This window comes from Lepisma saccharinum, chromosome 30 (genome assembly GCF_977018435.1).
Source record: "Lepisma saccharinum chromosome 30, izLepSacc3.1, whole genome shotgun sequence".
Taxonomy (NCBI): Eukaryota; Metazoa; Arthropoda; class Insecta; order Zygentoma; family Lepismatidae; genus Lepisma; species Lepisma saccharinum.
In genome coordinates, this window is record NC_139258.1 from 35,560,776 (window position 1) to 35,583,429 (window position 22,654).

Genomic DNA, 22,654 nt, shown 5'->3' on the forward strand with positions numbered 1-22,654 from the left:
AACTATTAAGCATTAGCATAATGTTAATTCCTTGTCCTATATTCCTGAATCCCACATCCCGGACTTCGAAACCGGGTGCAGTCCCTTATGCTTGTATGTATTATACATGTATTTCTTTGTTGTTCATGTAGGGAGGGATCGATACACAAAATACAATGCTGCCCTTGACACAAGCTCTTCTGACGCTGGATCCTAGCCTGAGACCTGAGGAGATATTGACAGATACACCGGTATGTAGAAGCTCTCCGTTTAGCACGAAAGTTAATTTTTTCACTATATTTCTTAATTTAAAGGTTGTTTTTTCTGCATGTCATAGGATTTGCTGCCCAGTTTATTAATGATTCATCTTTATATTTTCTTATGTGTTATTGAAGGTGTTCGTATATGCTGGCACCGGCATGTGGTGGAAATTGTAAACACGTAAAAGGTGCGGAAGAAATATGGACAACCCAACAGAAGGAAATTAATTTCTATGTGCTACTGCTGCCCTTTGTTGGCAAAATTTTCACCACTGCAATGAAGTGAAACAAGGTTTAATTCAGGTTTGAGCAACCCACCTCGCCAGCCGATTTCGTTCAGAAGTAAAAATAAATACTGTAGGGAACCACCTCATAATTCTTCTGCCATAATTATAATACCACAGTGCGCCGTTACTCACCAATCAGATTGCGAGAGGTTTTCCACTGCTGGAACGCGACCGGCGTAGCCTCGCTCACCCCTCCTTTCCGCCCCTCTTACAACGCTACAGTACCGCTGCTCGCTTTGAGTCTAGACGTGTTTACTAGATTGCTATTTCACATATACAGCGAGTTCACCAGGCCTGGTTTAATGTATGATTTGTAACGTATTTTAAAAGTGGAGATTTGTATCAGCGGAAATGTTATGTGTTTGTATTTCAGATAGAATTTGTAACGTTTGTGCACAGATGTTTATCGTATCTTCTCTTCACTGGTTAAACGGGAGCCCCCCCTTCCCCTTCCCCCCAACTCTAGCGCCGTTACTGCTTGGTGGACATTGTTTTTCGAAGGCCCTAGCACGGCTATGATTGGCATCTCTGAAAAGTAGAATTTAGTTCAAAACTGCCTGGAATGGTGTAATAGGATGCAAAAGTATTACCAAGCAAATCGTCCATCACCATATTTATATTTATTGTCTTTGTTTTACGTAATTAGAACTTCAAGAATTGAAATAAAACGTGACCCAAGCTGCTCTGTGTGCCCGCATAAGTAAATATAAATGTCCTAAAAAAGTAGAATGCAAGAGAACAATTAACGAAAGTATTCATGGACAATTTGCTGTGCATATAACTAGAAACTATTCTACGTTTTCTCCCGTGAAGTTGTTTAGGCGCATTTCGTATTCCAGTTCCACAAACAGTAATATAATTACAGTATTTTTTATGTTTGTTTGCATTATAATATACACGAAGAACCATTCTTCAATCTTCCTCCACACACGGTGATTGTATTTTTTAGAATCTAAATGGTTCGTTCGCACAGATTACTGCTGTTAATCTGGACTGATTCAGCATTCAATCGAACTTTGAAACCAACGCTATCTGTTGTATATTTACAGTATCTTCTTTCCGAATGAACCGAACACATTCACAGCGCCTCTACTGGCGAGATCTTGAAATAGCGTTACCAGCTGGTAGTGCGCGCAACTCCCGAAAGATGGCAGCACCTAGTTGATGGCCGGTTAAATGTCCCGCGGAGGTGCTGCCTGTGCCTATTCTTTTTCTTTCTTCTCCAATGTTCGATAAGCTCAGTGTAATGTGGTCGCAAGAAGACGATTTGTTGGTGCACTAATCCTGCGTTGTCGTCATCTGCAGCCATTGGGCCAATGATGGAGCGTTATATATTGCATCGTTCGAGTTTTATCGCGCCATTTAACCGCAGTACTGTGGACCTAAAATAGCAGATTTTACAAATGTATGTACGCCTACGACACGACATGAATGCTTTTGTGTGCCCCCTATAATGGACACTTGCATTTTTCTTTTTTAAAGGCTGTTTGCCTTTTACAGTCTGACGTCACCATGACATCGGTTTCATATCTCTAGAAAAAATAACGGCAGTTTACTACAGATATTTAAGGTCGTGTAAAATTTTTTTGAAGGTAGGAGTTTTGTCATACTGTTCCCCCTCCTCCAACTTCTAAGTTTGACTAAGGTCCAGTTTTTACGGGGAAAACAGAATTACATCAACACTGAGTTTAACCCACTAACACACACACACACACACACACACACACTATGAACTAATTAACACTAAAATGTGAAAGGTGTCTCTTCAAATAAGTATCGAATCAATCGTAATATATATTTATTTATAATTCCTCTTACAGGAGAATCCAGTTTACACTGGTAAGGATTAATATAATCACACAGCTTAGATTGAACCACGGTGGCTTAGTCGGTGGGGTGTCTGACTTCCACGCGGGAGACCCAGGTTCGATTCCCGCATAAATCGGCTCTGGGGCGTTCCCAGCCTCGAATCAATGGGTACCTAGGGGCAACCCTGGGGGGTAAAGGCGGCCGGAGCGTGGTGCTGATCACATCACCTCTAAAAATGTTCGAGATCGAGAATGTGTGGGGCCCTACCCTCACATCCCCTATATGTGCCTTCATGACACATTCCTATATGGAAGGGGAACTTTTCCTTGCCTTACAACTTAGATTTATAATTAATTAATTACATAAATACATAACGTAAATCTTTACTAGTGTGGCACAAAAGTTGAGTAACTGGGGAAATATATATTCTTGAGATCTTACGAAACTGCCTCTGTAATCACTGGAACAGTGAACACTGAACATCTCAGGACCTATAGAAGTTACAATGTAGAAAGATTCTTCGTTTCATGTTCTTCGTCTAGGTGGTCGGTCACCTGTCCAAGAATAACCTGCTTGATACCTTACACATTTATACTCAAGAATCACACATACATTGAATATATGAAATCGATAATTGAAAATACACGGTATACATGCAAAAGGTGTAACTAGCAAACGGCTGATAGCTGCAGTCACGTGGGCCCTCCATGCAATCCCTTTCCCTCTCACGTGTTCTCTCGTGTTACTCCTTGCTCAGACGACGTGTTTCCGTTCGCTTACTCCACAGTTAACTGAGATAGCGTAGGGTGCATTGTCTGAGTATCGAATGGTTGATGATTGTTGATTCGAACAGAAATAAACAGGTTAATCGAAACCATTCTTAACGTATACCAAATTACACTTATTATTTTTCGTTGATTCTGGAATATAGAAATATATCCATTGTTACTCTGGTTACTATCAACAGGAAAATACTAAAGTCGAGATCTTTATACCGTATTTCCTTTAAAAATTGTATGTCCTTTCCAACAAGCTATTGCTATCACATCATTTAAAATTTTTGAGAAATTCTTGCAAAACTCAGTTCACAAAGAAACAAGTAATCTATAGCCAACAATACGGGATGAATGTAAACAATCCTAGCAGAATACAGTAACGTTGTCACTATGACAACAATTGAATTATTTACACATGTATTGTATAAGTTGAAAATTAACCATGGCGTTATAAAATCGTATCATCTCCCCAAGGTATACAACTGACAGGCATGATAGAAATATTGGCCGTACATGATAAAGTAAGGTACGTACTTCAAAGTTAATTTCGTCATTTAACAGGTTATGTAGACTATGGAAATAGAAAAGCAATATAAATACAGTGTGTCCCAAAATAGTGTTTACACTATTTGAACGTTAATAACAGGAACACTAATAACAGCAAGTATGAACTTTTTTTAGGGTTCCAAATGACCGCCATTGGCAGCATGCATTGCCTACAACGCTGTACAGATCGACAAACAGCAGATGTGGTTTCCACGGGAAGGGTAGTACAGGTAGCCTCAATCGCATGTATCATGTCATCAAGTGTCCGTGGCTTTGTGTACACATAGTCCTTCACACTTCTCCAGAGTTAGAAATCTAACAGGTTCATTCGGGAGATCTGCGTGAATATTCGAAACTTCTTACGTTTCTCGAAAGAAAAAATGCCCACCTCTGCCATTATGTGCGCAATAACGCCTACCGCTTGGCGGGCTGTAACGGAACTAAAAACAAAAGAATGCTTAACGCACTCGCACACACTGAACGTAGACACGCAGCTTCAAATACAAAAAGTACGGTCAAATCAACCTTAATACTTTCTCTGTTATTAACATTCAAAGAGTGTACACATTATTTTGGGACACTCTGTATAAGGTGTATAATTATTGCATTCAAGTAGCGTTGATGGGTCAGGTATATGTGAATTTCCAGAACCCCCACCCACAAACACACGCACATAAAAATTAACTGTTTTTTAGACGATATCAGAATATTTTGGAGCGCGGAAACGTATACTTATGGCGTTATAAGGTATAAAATGTTTTCGAAACCGTATGTTTTTCGCAAACGCGACTATAAAAATTAGACGTGATGGCAATTTTCGCGTCATTTCACCACTAGAGGCTTTGAGCTAACTGATCTAACCTACTCACGTGCAATTTGCTTGCCGATATTTTTGCAGGGAAAGCATAAACCACAAGCGCCAAGGAAGTTGTAGAAAGAATTTCCCACCTTTCCGTTGACTATGAGAAAACTCTCTTTTTTGTAACCAAAACGTCGAAATAGTGTCCAGAATGTAGGAAGGGGATGCGATATTTGTCATCTGACATCCACATTAGACAAATCACAGCAAGATGGCTGGCGCTGGTAAGCTAATGCATTGGTGTGGTGTGGGGAATGTGATTGGTAGGTCCGTTCTTTCATCGATGGAATCTTAACCTTACGTTACCGAGGGCGGCTGTCAGGCACACCACCTCTATTTTTTCGATTTTCCAACTGGAAAGGTTCATAAAAATTGAAAATTAATTACATTGTTCCCTAGAGTGTTCACAATATTTCTGTATTACTTTTGTTCATAAAAATATTAATGTAATGTAAATCGGAGACTAAATGCACTAAGTGGGTCTATCAGGCGCCATCTTTGAATGAGACACTCATGCCAGTGAGAGTGTACAATTGGTTGGTAATGTTTGTAATCATTATAATTAATAAACAACTGCACATCTACAAACAAAAACGCATTAATTGGAAAATTACTATGGTTTTTGTGAGTTTTAGTGATTGGTAAAATATGTGTAAGGTACATAGTTGGTTATTATTTCTCAGTAATGCTGGTAATTTTTGTAATTATTATAATTAATAAAGAAACTGCACATATACGTATAATCAACAAAGGAAGCATTGATTGAATAACAATTTTTTTTTTTTTTTTAATGGTAAGAAAAAGTGTGGGCCTCATTGGCCACCCCTCAGGTAAGTAAGTTTCTCGTACGGCACGGGTAAGCTAGGGTTAAATACTGAGGGCTACTTGTATTTGTTAAGTGAACAGGTTTTTTCATCCATGCTTACGGAATGCCGTGCAATTCGACATATTTTGATGAGGGTCTATTTTTGTTCGTACTTTATCCATGGTTTTCTCAACCGGATGGTGCGCCACACGGCACTATGAGAACCTGAGAGACAGTTTCTTCAGGCTAAATTTCCCGGATTGGTAACCGCGAACTTGTTGAACACCCTACACATTCCTCGCATCTAACATCTTTGGATTTTTACCTTTGGGAACATTTGAAGGCAATAATGCACTCAGAAATCCGTGATATTGACCATCCGAATTGTTACATGCGATGCTGCTACACCTGCTATATTACAAACTGGATACGAGTATGCATAGAGGAGATTGACAATATATTGAGAAGATGTCATAAGTGTAAGATATGCGTATAACTTTTTCTGGTTAACGATACGTTGGACAAAACCGTCACCACTGCATTCCTCGTGAAATTCTAGCCCGATTTGATATATCACATCACCCACTTAAAATTTAGTTGAATTCTTCAATATGGCGGACCTCTGCTAGACATACTCAATTATGGTTCCCCTGGGCTTAACCTGTTTTTGTTGTGACCAATTGTACCCAGCATAACTCCATTAGATTATAGAGGATGTTAAGTGACTTTTGAACAAAACTGTTGAAAGTTGAAACTAAATAGGAGGCTAGTAAAAGTTTCTAAATTGGTGTTTTGGTTCATTTGTAAATTGATTCATTGGTATTTTATTGCAAAACTTGATGTGTTCATTATTATTATTTTATTTATAAGAGTGTTTTTTAATTATGTGTAATAACATTCTCTAACATAATTCTCTTTTGTTATATTTCATAGAATTTTGAAGATGTAATGAATTTACAGTGTTTAAAAATATTTTGTCACTTGATGATGACAGTCTATAATGAAACGGATAGTTCATATTAACGACTTTTATGTAGTACTTTGTCTGGAAAATAATTTCAGTAATTGTGGATAGTTTAACGTATGTCAAAACAACCCATGGGGTTATGAAATTCATATTAGTTGCTTAATTGAATGTATCAGCATTCTTAAACTTGCAATAAACTGTACAAAAACATTCCCTAGGGCCGACTCTGGCTGTGTGTGCTGTCTTTGTGGAAACAGAAAGCAATCAAATTACGTTCAACTACAGAGCGAACCATTGAAGAGTAGACCGTCGCGTTGGTGTTTGCGCTATCGGGAACCGAGGCACTCGCGGCCGTTTGTCGGCAACGTAGAGTGTCGATGAAGCAAGCGCACAACAGTTTCCGTAATTATTTTAAAACGTGATTTGCTTACCAGATTTATAAAAGGAGATGTTCAAACTTCGATGCGCACATGTTTTGTATACATCTTTATTAAGACACCGGGGGGGGGGGGGGGAGCAAGAAACCGGTTTTTACAGAGGTTCTGAAAGTAGACACGAGACTGTGAAGTGATAAGGGTCCTTGTTTTGTATTTTGTGACAGGTTTATTAGTCTGGCGAGTGTGGAATTATAGGGTGCTTGTTAAGTATTGTGCTTTGTATTTCTAGTGTATTCAACCGCAAGGTGTGTTATGTCTCAGCATTTTGTTTCTACTTCACAGCGTGTATTTATTTATGGTTGATATGTGTTAACTCAATGGGCAATTTGAAACAAGATTCTCGGGTGTAAAACTTTCATTACATCACTCTTTAAACTAGTTACCGAAACTGCGACAGTCTACAGTGCCGACATAGGCCGCGAAAGCCTCCCTTCCCGATAGCGCAAACACAGACACTGCGGTCTACACTTCAACGGATCGCTCTGTATTATATGATCTCCCTGAAACGTTCCGGAACGAAAGGTGTTGCATTTCACCCCAGAGGTACCTTCTGCATACCCAGCTGCTGTACGCACTTTGCAGGGGAAGCATTTTCAGTAGGACATAAGTAACTTCAGTGCAGATGGGACGCATCAGTTTTGACGGACTACGTTGATTTCTGCTAGTTGGACACGTACGGCTCATCATCCTAAAGGCAGCTTACAGGAGCCCACTTCTACATGAAACATGTTCTGGAAGTGGGGCAAATATGACCACCGTGAGCCAAATTGCTAATAATTAAGAGATTTATTGAAGTAAATCTCACACACAAACAAAAGCTAGAACGGTAAGTGAAATGTACACACCAGAAGAATTTCCATCTCGTATATTTACATTTTGTAAGTGAAAAAAAAAGTTAAAACTTGTGCCCTAGGAGAATTTCCGAGAAGAAATTTTAACATCCCTGTTATATCTCATTACAATTATTATATTACTACAACATTTTTGTTTATTATATATTCTTGTTGCAAATGCTGTTAAAACACAGACAGACAGTTCGTTTCTCATTAACTATAAGAATTCCTTACATGAAATAAAACAACCAAACATCACTTCGGAAATATACTTTAATGTCTAAAGTTTTCTTAAGCCCAGAAATATAACAAACAATTCTTCTTTAGGTCTCAGTCATTCAAACCAATGATTCTTGCAAGGGAGATCACAAAGATAGACCTAAAGGTAATCGACAGATATGTGAAAAGCATCATGCATCTTCCAAAAGAGATATTCTTAACAAGAGGCCCATAGAATAGTCCCAATCGGTCAAACGAACCATATTTAACAGAACGGCCTCGGGAAAGGTCCCAATCGGCCAAACGAACCATATTTAACAGAACGGCATCAGGAGAGGTCCCAGTCGGACGAACGAACCATATTTAACAGAACGTCCTCAGGAAAGGTCCCAGTCGGACGAACGAACCATATTTAACAGAACGGCCGCAGAAAAGGTTCCAGGCGGACGAACGAACCATATTTAACAGAACGGCCTCAGGAAAGATCCCAGTCGGACGAACGAACCATATTTTTCAGAACTGCCTCAGGAAAGGTCCCAGTCGGACGAACGAACCATATTTAACAGAACGGTCTCAGGAAAGGTCCCAGTCGGACGAACGAACCATATTTAACAAAACGGCCTCAGGAAATGTCCCAGTCGGACGAACGAACAGTATTTAACAGAACGGCCTTAGGAGAGGTCCCAGTCGGACGAACGAACCATATTTAACAGAACAACTTCAGGAGAGGTCCCAGTCGGACGAACGAACCATATTTAACAGAACGGCCTCAGGAAATGTCCCAGTCGGACGAACGAACCGTATTTAACAGAACGGCCTCAGGAAATGTCCCAGTCGGACGAACGAACCATATTTAACAGAACAGCTTCAGGAGAGGTCCCAGTCGGACGAACGAACCATATTTAACTGAACGGCCTCAGGAAAGGTCCCAATCGGCCAAACGAACCATATTTAACAGAACGGCCTCAGGAAATGTCCCAGTCGGACGAACGAACCGTATTTAACAGAACGGCCTCAGGAAATGTCCCAGTCGGACGAACGAACCATATTTAACAGAACAGCTTCAGGAGAGGTCCCAGTCGGACGAACGAACCATATTTAACTGAACGGCCTCAGGAAAGGTCCCAATCGGCCAAACGAACCATATTTAACAGAACGGCCTCAGGAAATGTCCCAGCCGGACGAACGAACCGTATTTAACAGAACGGCCTTAGGAGAGGTCCCAGTCGGACGAACGAACCATATTTAACAGAACAGCTTCAGGAGAGGTCCCAGTCGGACGAACGAACCATATTTAACAGACCGGCCTCGGGAAAGGTCCCAATCGGCCAAACGAACCATATTTAACAGAACGGCATCAGGAGAGGTCCCAGTCGGACGAACGAAACATATTTAACAGAACGGCCTCAGGAAATGTCCCAGTCGGACGAACAAACCATATTTAACAAAACAACCTCAGGAGAGGTCCCAGTCGGACGAAGGAACCATATTTAACAGAACGGCCTCAGGAAATGTCCCAGTCGGACGAACGAACCATATTTAACAAAACAGCCTCAGGAGAGGTCCCAGTCACACGAACGAACCATATTTAACAGAACAGCCTCAGGAAATGTCCCAGTCGGACGAACGAACCATATTGAACAGAACGGCCTCAGGAGATGTCCCAGTCGGACGAACGAACCATATTTCACAGAACAGCCTCAGGAGAGGTCCCAGTCGGACGAACGAACCATATTTAACAGAACAGCTTCAGGAAATGTCCCAGTCGGACGAACGAACCATATTTAACAGAACGGCCTCAGGAAAGGTCCCAGTCGGACGAACGAACCATATTTAACAGAACAGCCTCAGGAGAGGTCCCAGTCGGACGAACGAACCATATTTAACAGAACGGCCTCAGGAAATGTCCCAGTCGGACGAACGAACCATATTTAACAGAACGGTCTCAGGAAATGTCCCAGTCGGACGAACGAACCATACTTAACAGAACTGCCTCTGGAGAAGTCCCAGTCGGACGAACGAACCATATTTAACAGAACAGCTTCAGGAGAGGTCCCAGTCGGACGAACGAACCATATTTAACTGAACGGCCTCAGGAAAGGTCCCAATCGGCCAAACGAACCATATTTAACAGAACGGCCTCAGGAAATGTCCCAGCCGGACGAACGAACCGTATTTAACAGAACGGCCTTAGGAGAGGTCCCAGTCGGACGAACGAACCATATTTAACAGAACTGCTTCAGGAGAGGTCCCAGTCGGACGAACGAACCATATTTAACAGAACGGCCTCAGGAAATGTCCCAGTCGGACGAACGAACCATAATTAACAGAACGGCCTCAGGAAATATCCCAGTCGGACGAACGAACCATATTTAACAGACCGGCCTCGGGAAAGGTCCCAATCGGCCAAACGAACCATATTTAACAGACCGGCATCAGGAGAGGTCCCAGTCGGACGAACGAAACATATTTAACAGAAAGGCCTCAGGAAATGTCCCAGTCGGACGAACAAACCATATTTAACAAAACAAACTCAGGAGAGGTCCCAGTCGGACGAAGGAACCATATTTAACAGAACGGCCTCAGGAAATGTCCCAGTCGGACGAACGAACCATATTTAACAAAACAGCCTCAGGAGAGGTCCCAGTCACACGAACGAACCATATTTAACAGAACAGCCTCAGGAAATGTCCCAGTCGGACGAACGAACCATATTTAACAGAACGGTCTCAGGAGAGGTCTAGGTCGAACGAACGAACCATATTTAACAGAACGGCCTCAGGAAAGGTCCCAGTGGGACGAACGAATCATATTTAACTGAACGGCCTCAGGAAAGGTTCCAGGCGGACGAATGAACCATATTTAACAGAACGGCCTCAGGAAAGGTCCCAGTCGGACGAACGAACCATATTTTTCAGAACTGCCTCAGGAAAGGTCCCAGTCGGACGAACGAACCATATTTAACAGAACGGTCTCAGGAGAGGTCTAGGTCGAACGAACGAACCATATTTAACAGAACGGCCTCAGGAAAGGTCCCAGTCGGACGAACGAATCATATTTAACAGAACGTCCTCAGGAAAGGTCCCAGTCGGACGAACGAACCATATTTAACAGAACGGCCGCAGAAAAGGTTCCAGGCGGACGAACGAACCATATTTAACAGAACGGCCTCAGGAAAGGTCCCAGTCGGACGAACGAACCATATTTTTCAGAACTGCCTCAGGAAAGGTCCCAGTCGGACGAACGAACCATATTTAACAGAACGGTCTCAGGAGAGGTCTAGGTCGAACGAACGAACCATATTTAACAGAACGGCCTCAGGAAAGGTCCCAGTCGGACGAACGAATCATATTTAACTGAACGGCCTCAGGAAAGGTCCCAGTCGGACGAACGAACCATATTTAACAAAACGGCCTCAGGAAATGTCCCAGTCGGACGAACGAACAGTATTTAACAGAACGGCCTTAGGAGAGGTCCCAGTCGGACGAACGAACCATATTTAACAGAACAACTTCAGGAGAGGTCCCAGTCGGACGAACGAACCATATTTAACAGAACGGCCTCAGGAAATGTCCCAGTCGGACGAACGAACCGTATTTAACAGAACAGCTTCAGGAGAGGTCCCAGTCGGACGAACGAACCATATTTAACTGAACGGCCTCAGGAAAGGTCCCAATCGGCCAAACGAACCATATTTAACAGAACGGCCTCAGGAAATGTCCCAGCCGGACGAACGAACAGTATTTAACAGAACGGCCTTAGGAGAGGTCCCAGTCGGACGAACGAACCATATTTAACAGAACAACTTCAGGAGAGGTCCCAGTCGGACGAACGAACCATATTTAACAGAACGGCCTCAGGAAATGTCCCAGTCGGACGAACGAACCGTATTTAACAGAACGGCCTCAGGAAATGTCCCAGTCGGACGAACGAACCATATTTAACAGAACAGCTTCAGGAGAGGTCCCAGTCGGACGAACGAACCATATTTAACTGAACGGCCTCAGGAAAGGTCCCAATCGGCCAAACGAACCATATTTAACAGAACGGCCTCAGGAAATGTCCCAGCCGGACGAACGAACCGTATTTAACAGAACGGCCTTAGGAGAGGTCCCAGTCGGACGAACGAACCATATTTAACAGAACAGCTTCAGGAGAGGTCCCAGTCGGACGAACGAACCATATTTAACAGAACGGCCTCAGGAAATGTCCCAGTCGGACGAACGAACCATAATTAACAGAACGGCCTCAGGAAATATCCCAGTCGGACGAACGAACCATATTTAACAGACCGGCCTCGGGAAAGGTCCCAATCGGCCAAACGAACCATATTTAACAGAACGGCATCAGGAGAGGTCCCAGTCGGACGAACGAAACATATTTACCAGAACGGCCTCAGGAAATGTCCCAGTCGGACGAACAAACCATATTTAACAAAACAACCTCAGGAGAGGTCCCAGTCGGACGAAGGAACCATATTTAACAGAACGGCCTCAGGAAATGTCCCAGTCGGACGAACGAACCATATTTAACAAAACAGCCTCAGGAGAGGTCCCAGTCACACGAACGAACCATATTTAACAGAACAGCCTCAGGAAATGTCCCAGTCGGACGAACGAACCATATTTAACAGAACGGCCTCAGGAGATGTCCCAGTCGGACGAACGAACCATATTTAACAGAACAGCCTCAGGAGAGGTCCCAGTCGGACGAACGAACCATATTTAACAGAACAGCTTCAGGAAATGTCCCAGTCGGACGAACGAACCATATTTAACAGAACGGCCTCAGGAAAGGTCCCAGTCGGACGAACGAACCATATTTAACAGAACAGCCTCAGGAGAGGTCCCAGTCGGACGAACGAACCATATTTAACAGAACGGCCTCAGGAAATGTCCCAGTCGGACGAACGAACCATATTTAACAGAACGGTCTCAGGAAATGTCCCAGTCGGACGAACGAACCATACTTAACAGAACTGCCTCTGGAGAGGTCCCAGTCGGACGAACGAACCATATTTAACAGAGTGGCCTCAGGAAAGGTCCCAGTCAGACGAACGAACCATATTTAACAGAACAGCCTCAGGAAAGGTCCCACTCGGACGAACGAACCATATTTAACAGAACAGCCTCAGGAGAGGTCCCAGTCGGACGAACGAACCATATTTAACAGAACAGCCTGAGGAAATGTCCCAGTCGGACGAACGAACCATATTTAACAGAACTGCCTCGGGAAAGGTCCCAGTCGGACGAACGAAGCATATTTAACAGAACGGCATCAGGAAAGGTCCCAGTCGGACGAAAGAACCATATTTAACAGAACGGCCTCAGGAAAGGTCCCAGTCGGACGAACGAACCACATTTAACAGAGCGGCCTCAGGAAATGTCCCAGTCGGACGAACGAACCATATTTAACAGAACGGCCTCAGGAAAGATCCCAGTCGGACGAACGAACCAAATTTAACAGAACGGCCTCAGGAACGGTCCCAGTCGGACGAACGAACCATATTTAACAGAGGGGCCTCAGGAAATGTCCCAGTCGGACGAACGAACCATATTTAACAGAACGGCCTCAGGAAAGGTCCCAGTCGGACGAACGAACCATATTTAACAGAGCGGCCTCAGGAAATGTCCCAGTCGGACGAACGAACCATATTTAACAGAACGGCCTTAGGAGAGGTCCCAGTCGGACGAACGAACCATATTTAACAGAACAGCTTCAGGAGAGGTCCCAGTCGGACGAACGAACCATATTTAACAGAACGGCCTCAGGAAAGGTCCCAGTCGGACGAGCGAACCATAATTAACAGAACGGCCTCAGGAAATATCCCAGTCGGACGAACGAACCATATTTAACAGACCGGACTCGGGAAAGGTCCCAATCGGCCAAGCGAACCATTTTTAACAGAACGGCCTCAGGAGAGGTCCCAGTCGGACGAACGAAACATTTATAACAGAACGGCCTCAGGAAATGTCCCAGTCGGACGAACAAACCATATTTAACAGAACAACCTCAGGAGAGGTCCCAGTCGGACGAAGGAACCATATTTAACAGAACGGCCTCAGGAAATGTCCCAGTCGGACGAACGAACCATATTTAACAAAACAGCCTCAGGAGAGGTCCCAGTCACACGAACGAACCATATTTAACAGAACAGCCTCAGGAAATGTCCCAGTCGGACGAACGAACCATATTGAACAGAACGGCCTCAGGAGATGTCCCAGTCGGACGAACGATCCATATTTAACAGAACAGCCTCAGGAGAGGTCCCAGTCGGACGAACGAACCATATTTAACAGAACAGCTTCAGGAGAGGTCCCAGTCGAACGAACGAACCATATTTAACACAACGGCCCCAGGAAATGTCCCAGTCGGACGAACGAACCATATTTAACAGAACAGCTTCAGGAGAGGTCCCAGTCAAACGAACGAACCATATTTAACACAACGGCCCCAGGAAATGTCCCAGTCGGACGAACGAACCATATTTAACAGAACGGCCTCAGGAAAGGTCCCAGTCGGACGAACGAACCATATTTAACAGAACAGCCTCAGGAGAGGTCCCAGTCGGACGAACGAACCATATTTAACACAACGGCCTCAGGAAATGTCCCAGTCGGACGAACGAACCATATTTAACAGAACGGTCTCAGGAAATGTCCCAGTCTAACGAACGAACCATACTTAACAGAACTGCCTCTGGAGAGGTCCCAGTCGGACGAACGAACCATATTTAACAGAGCGGCCTCAGGAAAGGTCCCAGTCAGACGAACGAACCATATTTAACAGAACAGCCTCAGGAAAGGTCCCAGTCGGACGAAAGAACCATATTTATCAGAACAGACTCAGGATAGGTCCCAGTCGGACGAACGAACCATATTTAACAGAACGGCCTCAGGAAATGTCCCAGTCGGACGAACGAACCATATTTAACAGAACAGCCTCAGGAGAGGTCCCAGTCGGACGAACGAACCATATTTAACAGAACTGCCTCAGGAGAGGTCCCAGTCGGACGAACGAACCATATTTAACAGAACAGCCTGAGGAAATGTCCCAGTCGGACGAACGAACCATATTTAACAGAACGGCCTGAGGAAATGTCCCAGTCGGACGAACGAACCATATTTAACAGAACGGCTTCACGAAATGTCCCAGTCAGACGAACGAACCTTATTTAACAAAACAGCCTCAGGAAATGTCCCAGTCGGATGAACGAACCATATTTAACAGAACGGCCTCAGGAAATGTCCCAGTCGGACGAACGAACCATATTTAACAGAACAGCCTCAGGAGAGGTCCCAGTCGGACGAACGAACCATATTTAACAGAACAGCCTCAGGAAAGTTCCCAGTCGAACGAACGAACCATATTTAACAGAACAGCCTCAGGAAATGTCCCAGTCGGACGAACGAACCATATTTAACACAACGGCCTCAGGAAATGTCCCAGTCGGACGAACGAACCATATTTAACAGAACTGCCTCAGGAAATGTCCCAGTCGGACGAACGAACCATATTTAACAGAACTGCCTCAGGAAATGTCCCAGTCGGACGAACGAACCATATTTAACAGAACGGCCTCAGGAAAGGTCCCAGTCGGACGAGCGAACCACATTTAACAGAGCGGCCTCAGGAAATGTCCCATCGGACGAACGAACCATATTTAACAGAACGGCCTCAGGAAAGGTCCCAGTCGGACGAACGAACCATATTTAACAGAACGGCCTCAGGAAAGGTCCCAGTCGGACGAACGGACCATATTTAACAGAGCGGCCTCAGGAAAGGTCCCAGTCGGACGAACGAACCATATTTAACAGAACGGCCTCAGGAAAGGTCCCAGTCGGACGAACGAACCATATTTAACAGAACGGCCTCAGGAAAGGTCCCAGTCGGACGAACGAACCACATTTAACAGAGCGGCCTCAGGAAATGTCCCAGTCGGACGAACGGACCATATTTAACAGAACTGCCTCAGGAAAGGTCCCAGTCGGACGAACGAACCATATTTAACAGAACGGCCTCAGGAAAGTTCCCAGTCGGACGAACGAACCATATTTAACAGAGCGGCCTCAGGAAAGGTCCCAGTCGGACGAATGAACCATATTTAACAGAACTGTCTCAGGAGAAATCCCAGTCGGACATCGAACCACTTTAAAGAAGAGTACCGTAGGAAAGGTCCAAAATCTTCCCAACTACCAATTTTTATGAAGAAGTCTAAGGAAGAATAACGAATCTGCCGTTGAGTAACCTTGCGAAGCCGATTGAAATGTCCTGTTCTTTGAAAGGAACTTGTAGGCGAGTGTATACATATAAGTCTGAATCAAGGCATCGATCAGCTGAATGATATAATATAGTTGTGGGAAAGAACAATGCAATGACTCCAGTTTGTCTAACGAACAGAATACAAAATGAAGGTCGGCAATCTGTTTCAACATGAAAGGGAGATACAACATCCTAACTCGTGCTGCTTTAGAGGAAATGTATTATGTATATGTAGGAATTTTGTCACTGGTGTTATTTCATTTCAGTCTTCTTGTAACAAAATACAAATAAATGCTTGATAAAGTATTTATTTATTTGAATTTCTTGTTAAATGTTTTTGTTGACATCTTACTTAATATTTTTCGTGTATTTTCTACAGCATGTTCTTGCAAGATATTCTTTGTTCTGTACAATCTGTTAGGTACATTATGTTTATTATTATCGTGGTTCATTATTTTTGTCTCGTGTTGAAATTTTGAAAATTTTTAGTTACTTCATCCTCTTTCTTTTTTGGCATTCAGATATCCAAGTTATCAATTGCTTTTGCTTCCATCTGTTGGACAGTTGCAGAATTACTTTACATATAGAGCTTTGTGTTCCATGCAACCCATGAAACTGTTATTTTAGTTTCTGAATAATATATAACTATTGGATGATTCGATCTTACGCTTGAACAGGAGAATAGATGCACAACTCAATAATATTTTCCAGAAATAATTTAGTTTTTATCATTTATTGAATAAGAGACATCGAAAGTAAAAAGGTAAAAAAGGTAAAGTGTTCCCCTGTGCATAGCACCACGCCATGAAGGCGTATAGGGGGTGTGGGGGTAACGCCCCACACTTTCTTGATCCGGTCGTGACTGGGGGTGATGTGATCAGCATCACGCCCCTGACTGCCTTTACCCCCCAGGGTTTCTCCCAGGTACCCATGTTATTCGACGCTGGGTGGGCGCCGGGGCCGCTTCCACCGTTAGAAAAGTTCCCGGATTTGAACCGGCCGGGGATCGAACCCGGGACCTTTAGCATGGTAGTGAGACGCGTTACCGACTGAGCCACCGCGGCCATTGAAAGTTCCAGATGTAATTGATGGTCTCGGGTGTAAAACATGGTAAATGACAAAATGCAGGTTTCGAGATATTGAATGTTGATGTTTCAAAAAAATCTGATTTACTAATTAAAATAAATTTCTAAATTATTTACATGATTCACTTGTATGTTTACTATCATACAAACATGATATTTCATCCGAATTGTTTTTTTCGGTGGTGCTACATGCGATTTGTTTGAGGGTTGTTCAAGGAATTGTTGTAGTTACCATGCTTTACTTGCAACGATATTATCAAAATGAGTGACCAGATACCGCTTTATTCAAGCTAACTTGTGATGTCAGTTCAATAATATTTTGATATTAGACATTTTATAGCAACCATAACAATTTGTAATACAGAAATGAGAGCCTTTAATAATGATAATGTTATTCAATAAACAATAACGTGAGCTACTTGTAAAAAGTTTTTGTTTTCTTATATCTATGACTGAAATGAACACCATTAGAAAAGTAGATTTCTTTGTTTTATTGCGTTAATATTTAAAAAAAAGTTCTGAATGGTTGTGACTAAAAACAACTTCATTATATCTATATGGGGATCAACATTCGTTAAAAAAAAGTGTTTATATATGAGCGGTTTATCAGCTTGACATATCTCACACACACAGAGGCTCTATTTATTACCTGAGCATGCCAAGCGGTATGCGATTCACAAGCCTCTCTTGATACAGAGCTGTGTTATGCAGACTTACCAAATTGCGTACAATGGCAATATTAGATTTTTGTTATTCAATAAGCAATATCTACATAAAATAGCGATGGCCTCTTTTTTTATTCAGCTCCAGGTAAACCAGTTAATGGAACTTTCAGTGTAAGTGAAATTGTTAAGTCATGTTTCATTATTAACTGGCTGATTACCCGGCGTTCCCCGGGTGTTTAATGGATTCTAACTATAGCGTAAAATGTAACTAATTATATTTACGTGTATTTAATAGTATAATTACAGTATACAAATTATACAGTAATATCTTTTACAAATTCACTATAATATAAATTTAACAACATTTTTAGTTGCACCTCCAGGAGCAAGACTATATAAATTGAACGGCATTGGAAGTGTCACTATTCATCTTAGCGACCCCAGAAACTATGGATTCCACACTAATATCAGTCGTTTTACATGTCACCCCCTTGCCACCCCCACCCTATTCATCTTAGCGACCCCGGAAACTATGGATTCCACACTAATATCAGTCGTTTTACATGTCACCCCCTTGCCACCCCCACCCTATTCATCTTAGCGACCCCAGAAACTATGGATTCCACACTAATATCAGTCGTTTTACATGTCACCCCCTTGCCACCCCCACCCTATTCATCTTAGCGACCCCGGAAACTATGGATTCCACACTAATATCAGTCGTTTTACATGTCACCCCCTTGCCACCCCCACCCTATTCATCTTAGCGACCCCGGAAACTATGGATTCCACACTAATATCGGTCATTTTCGATTATTTTTGCATGTCACCCCCTCCCACCCCTACCCCCCGGGGGTGCCAGGGGTGTCAGCCCTACAGTATTTCTTTCCAGGTTGCAAGTGATACGCGTTCCAAGTTTGGTTGAAATCGCTCCAGGAGTTCAGGAGTTATGCCGGAACAAACATATACACACATACATACATACATACATTTTTATATATTAGATTAAATTTGATCATACTTTCGATTACATGTGCCATGGTGGAGGCCTCACATTCTAATCTCGCGATATGTTGCTACGCCAATGTATAGAATGGAATATAAAAAATCATATTTATTCAAGCAAGCCTGTTTCTGCCTCATGGCCCGTTTTTACAACCAACTCTTGTCACAGATACAATGAATCAATAATAATAATAATAATAAAAATACAAAAGCAAACATAATGATCATAATAATACAATAAAGATAATATAAAGATTATACAGTGATAGAATAAAATATTTAATTGTATACCATGGAGTAAAGATAAGTAATAAGTCATCAGTAGTATATTGTGTGTGTGGGGGGGGGGGGGGTGAAGATATGCATTGTACGATGTGTAAGTGCAGGTGCAATTGTTAAGATATGTAAGGGTTAATGTAGTTGTTGGGACAATAGTAAGTAAAGTAAAGTAAAAAGTAAAGTGTTCCCCTGTGCATAGCATCACGCCATGAAGGCGTATAGGGGGTGTGGGGGTAACGCCCCACACTTTCTTGATCCGGTCGTGAGTGGGGGTGATGTGATCAGCATCACGCCCCTGACCGCCTTTACCCCCCAGGGTTTCCCCCAGGTACACCATGTTATTCGACGCTGGGTGGGCGCCGGGGCCGCTTCCACCGTTAGAAAAGTTCCCGGATTTGAACCGGCCGGGGATCGAACCCGGGACCTTGAGCATTGTAGTCAGACGCGTTACCGACTGAACCACCGCGGCCACTATAGTAAGTTCTATAGTTTTTTTCTTGAAACTATGATTGCAAATATTATTAATAAAATAATGTTAATGCTTACAATTATCATGTTATAAGAGAAAAATTGGATTTACACGGCTTTTGAAACGCTGTGTCAATCTCCTCATCACTTCAGGATTAGCCAAAAGAGGCGAAACAGCGACGTAATATAACCTAATTCTTTCATTCCATCTCCGCCCACGCCCTTTGTAAGGTCCGACGCGTGAAAACAACCTTTTCTTATCCTTCACGGCAAATCTCCCTGGGTCTGTTACGTTTCCAGCAATTTGCGGGCCAATTCCCTGTAATCCTGCCTCCGCTGGGCCGAGTAGGGGCGCAGTTTCCGTCTTTCATTCCCGGCAGTAAACATAAAAACCAGCTAATGACGTTCGTAACGAATGTAGGTCGCCGCGCTTTTGTGCGAGCTAGAGTTCATGTAGCCGTTTCACGATAGACGACGTTGGCGTAAATCACTGACGTAAAATTCGGAGATTAGTGCAAGAGGAATCGCCAATGTAAACCAACCTGCTTCGAAAGCTTAAAAAATCTTTACTCGAAAGTTACGTCACATCCGTCTTCTCAACAAGCAGTTTTCCCACCAATGGTGGAATACAAGGGGGGGCTCAGTGAATCTAAACCTCTCTTGGCCGATTTAGTGAACATTTTGCGTTAATCAAGAAGATACCAAAAAATTAATGGCAAATATGGAGGCTTTCAAGAAATCTCCAAGTATATACCTGGCAGACATATTGTCTTGTAAGCAGCGGCGGTGCAGTTGCCCCCTCTTTTTTTTTGCTAAGCCTAGCCTACCAAGAAACAGTAAACTGTGCTTCCCCCCCCCCCCTTAGTTTTTGCACCCAACCGCCACAACTGCTTGTAAGTACAGCTAATATTATGATCTTTCTTGCCAAATTTATATATTCTCCTCGTCAAATTCAATATTTCACACAAAATAGTATTTATTCAGTTCCATAAAAACAGTTTTCTTCACTGTTTTATGTTCACAAAATAATGATGACATATTTTTAGAGATTTCGAATGGGGAGAGCCAACCTCCTTGGTAGAGTGGTTAGTATATATACGACGCCAGGTGCACAGGATTCGAATTCCGGATTGGGAATGGGTGTTGTTTGTGAATGCCCCTTCATCAGTTTGATCACATCATCACTCATCTTCATCTTCGCGTTAAGCCAAAAGTGGCAGAAAGACGAACTAAAATCAATCTAATCAACACATTAATCAGTTACAATACGTTTACAGTATGCTTTGTTATGCGCGATCAGGCTGCCCGTGAAATGGTAATAAATTTCCCGAGTTTGCAACATTGCTACTTTCCACGCAGTCGCTTAAACTAGGCAGCGAGTGGTGTGAATGACAGGATCGATATGAGGAAGTGGTCCTCACCTGATGGACGGCCTGAGAGGAGGGACAAACAAGTACTTGAGGCCCCCTCTCGAAGCTGGACCCCCTTGTGGGAAAATGTGGTTCCTTTTGACTCGACAGAATCCGCTCTTTTTCGTGGTAATTGTTACGTACCTTGGATGGCAAAGAGAACATCCCGAAATTTCTATTTAATTATGTCAAAGTTCTTTGTTAGTTCACTTCTTGCTCGGGATTGGACCTACAGTTTAGAGTGGAATCCAAACAACTGTGCAATATGGCGCCTCTTGATTTCAAGGCGAGAGAGTTGAAGACTAAAATTGGTAAACGCTGGAAGTGCCACAATAATTCAAACACCGTTTTCCACGTTAAACTGTGAAATGTGCCATGCTTTATAATGTGGTAAACGTGAAATGTGGCTGGTAGCCCTCTAAGTAGTTCAAAGGGCGTGTAAAGAGGTCACTAGTGTGCACGTTCTTACGGACTGATGTGCGGAACGATACGATTTCCCAACACTTTCGCTTTTGGCACTTACGACGTTTACCACTTTTAGTCCTCAGTTATCACTACGCCATAAGGGAGGACCTATACTGATCGCAAGCCCAACTGGCGGCTGACCTACTTTTTGCTACATAACTCTATCTGTCCACCAATCGTCTTCGGGGATGCTTGCCTCCATGAGTGTCTCAGTAGCGATGTGAAAGCTGTAGGGGTAACATCGCTCTCCCGTTACAACGTTGCCAGGCTTACGTCTGTTTTTGTCAGTTGTTTTTTTATTAGTTTGTTTTCACAGTGTTTGGGTGTTTTGTGCACTATTTTTTCGTGCTTTGTGTACTATTGTACAACTTCTATCCAGTAACGGGGCTGATCAGCTCTCTCTCTACCCCTGTTTTACAGTACGTTGGTAACATGCTGTGTATACGACGCGCATTCGTTTCGTCCCGCCAGGAACTTTCGGTGCCTTGATTCGTTGTTTCCCAGCCGCCAGCTGGAAATGCGACCAGTATGGTGAATGAATAACGAATAACCAGGGGGCGCTGAATCGGACGGAAGAAAAGAACAGCTGGGTATATCTCTTTGCAGGGCAACAGTGTAAACAAATGATACTATTTTTAACAGTAATGATAGTTTTGTTAAATACATTAAGGTCTATTTAAAAAAAAAGTTTTTTTTAAACAAAAAAATAACTTTTTATATTCTTTCTCCCCTTGAGATTCTTACCGTTGTCCTGAAATAAAATCACGTCTGTTGGCCATAATGCTGATTTGGTCTCTTGTTCCAATAATTCGATCCCACATAACATAATTTAAACTTGACTGGTTATAATACCCTTATTTATTATAATAATCATCATTTTAATGATTATTTTGTTTGTTATTATACATATGTAGCATGGTAAGGTTTATACAGGGTGGCGCATATATTATCTACCAATGTTAGTTGGTAACCCTGTCCCAACCCTGTCTGTGCATGGGCAGAAATTTCCCATCCTGAGGCATCCGAGGCTTGCAACTCGTTCAGACACGAATCGGGACAGTGGAGGTGTTCATCCGAAGAGGTTCCTTTCAGGATACAAGTATCTGAACGCCGGAGAGTATGCCTCCTTTTAACTAGATACTTCTGGCTCTGCACACTGCCATTGGCTCGGCATTTCCTGACCAGACCTCCTTCTTCTGTGCAAATTCTGATACGGGTTGATAGGATCCTTTTCGGATC

The 22,654-nt window shown here is 42.9% G+C and overlaps 1 protein-coding gene across 9 annotated transcripts in view; it reads left to right on the plus strand.

Moving 5' to 3' along the window:
• Positions 1-22,654, plus strand: part of LOC145981874 (disks large 1 tumor suppressor protein-like) — a 1,252,559-nt gene that overhangs the window by 548,434 nt on the left and 681,471 nt on the right. For 8 of the 9 annotated variants that reach the window (XM_083115344.1, XM_083115335.1, XM_083115336.1 and 5 more), the window contains exon 3: positions 132-230. The exons of the other annotated variant lie outside the window; for it this stretch is intronic. In XM_083115344.1, coding sequence (XP_082971470.1) covers positions 156-230 — 75 coding nt within the window. In that variant the 5' untranslated portion in view covers positions 132-155. The remainder of the gene's footprint in view (positions 1-131; positions 231-22,654) is intronic. 9 annotated transcript variants of the gene reach the window in all.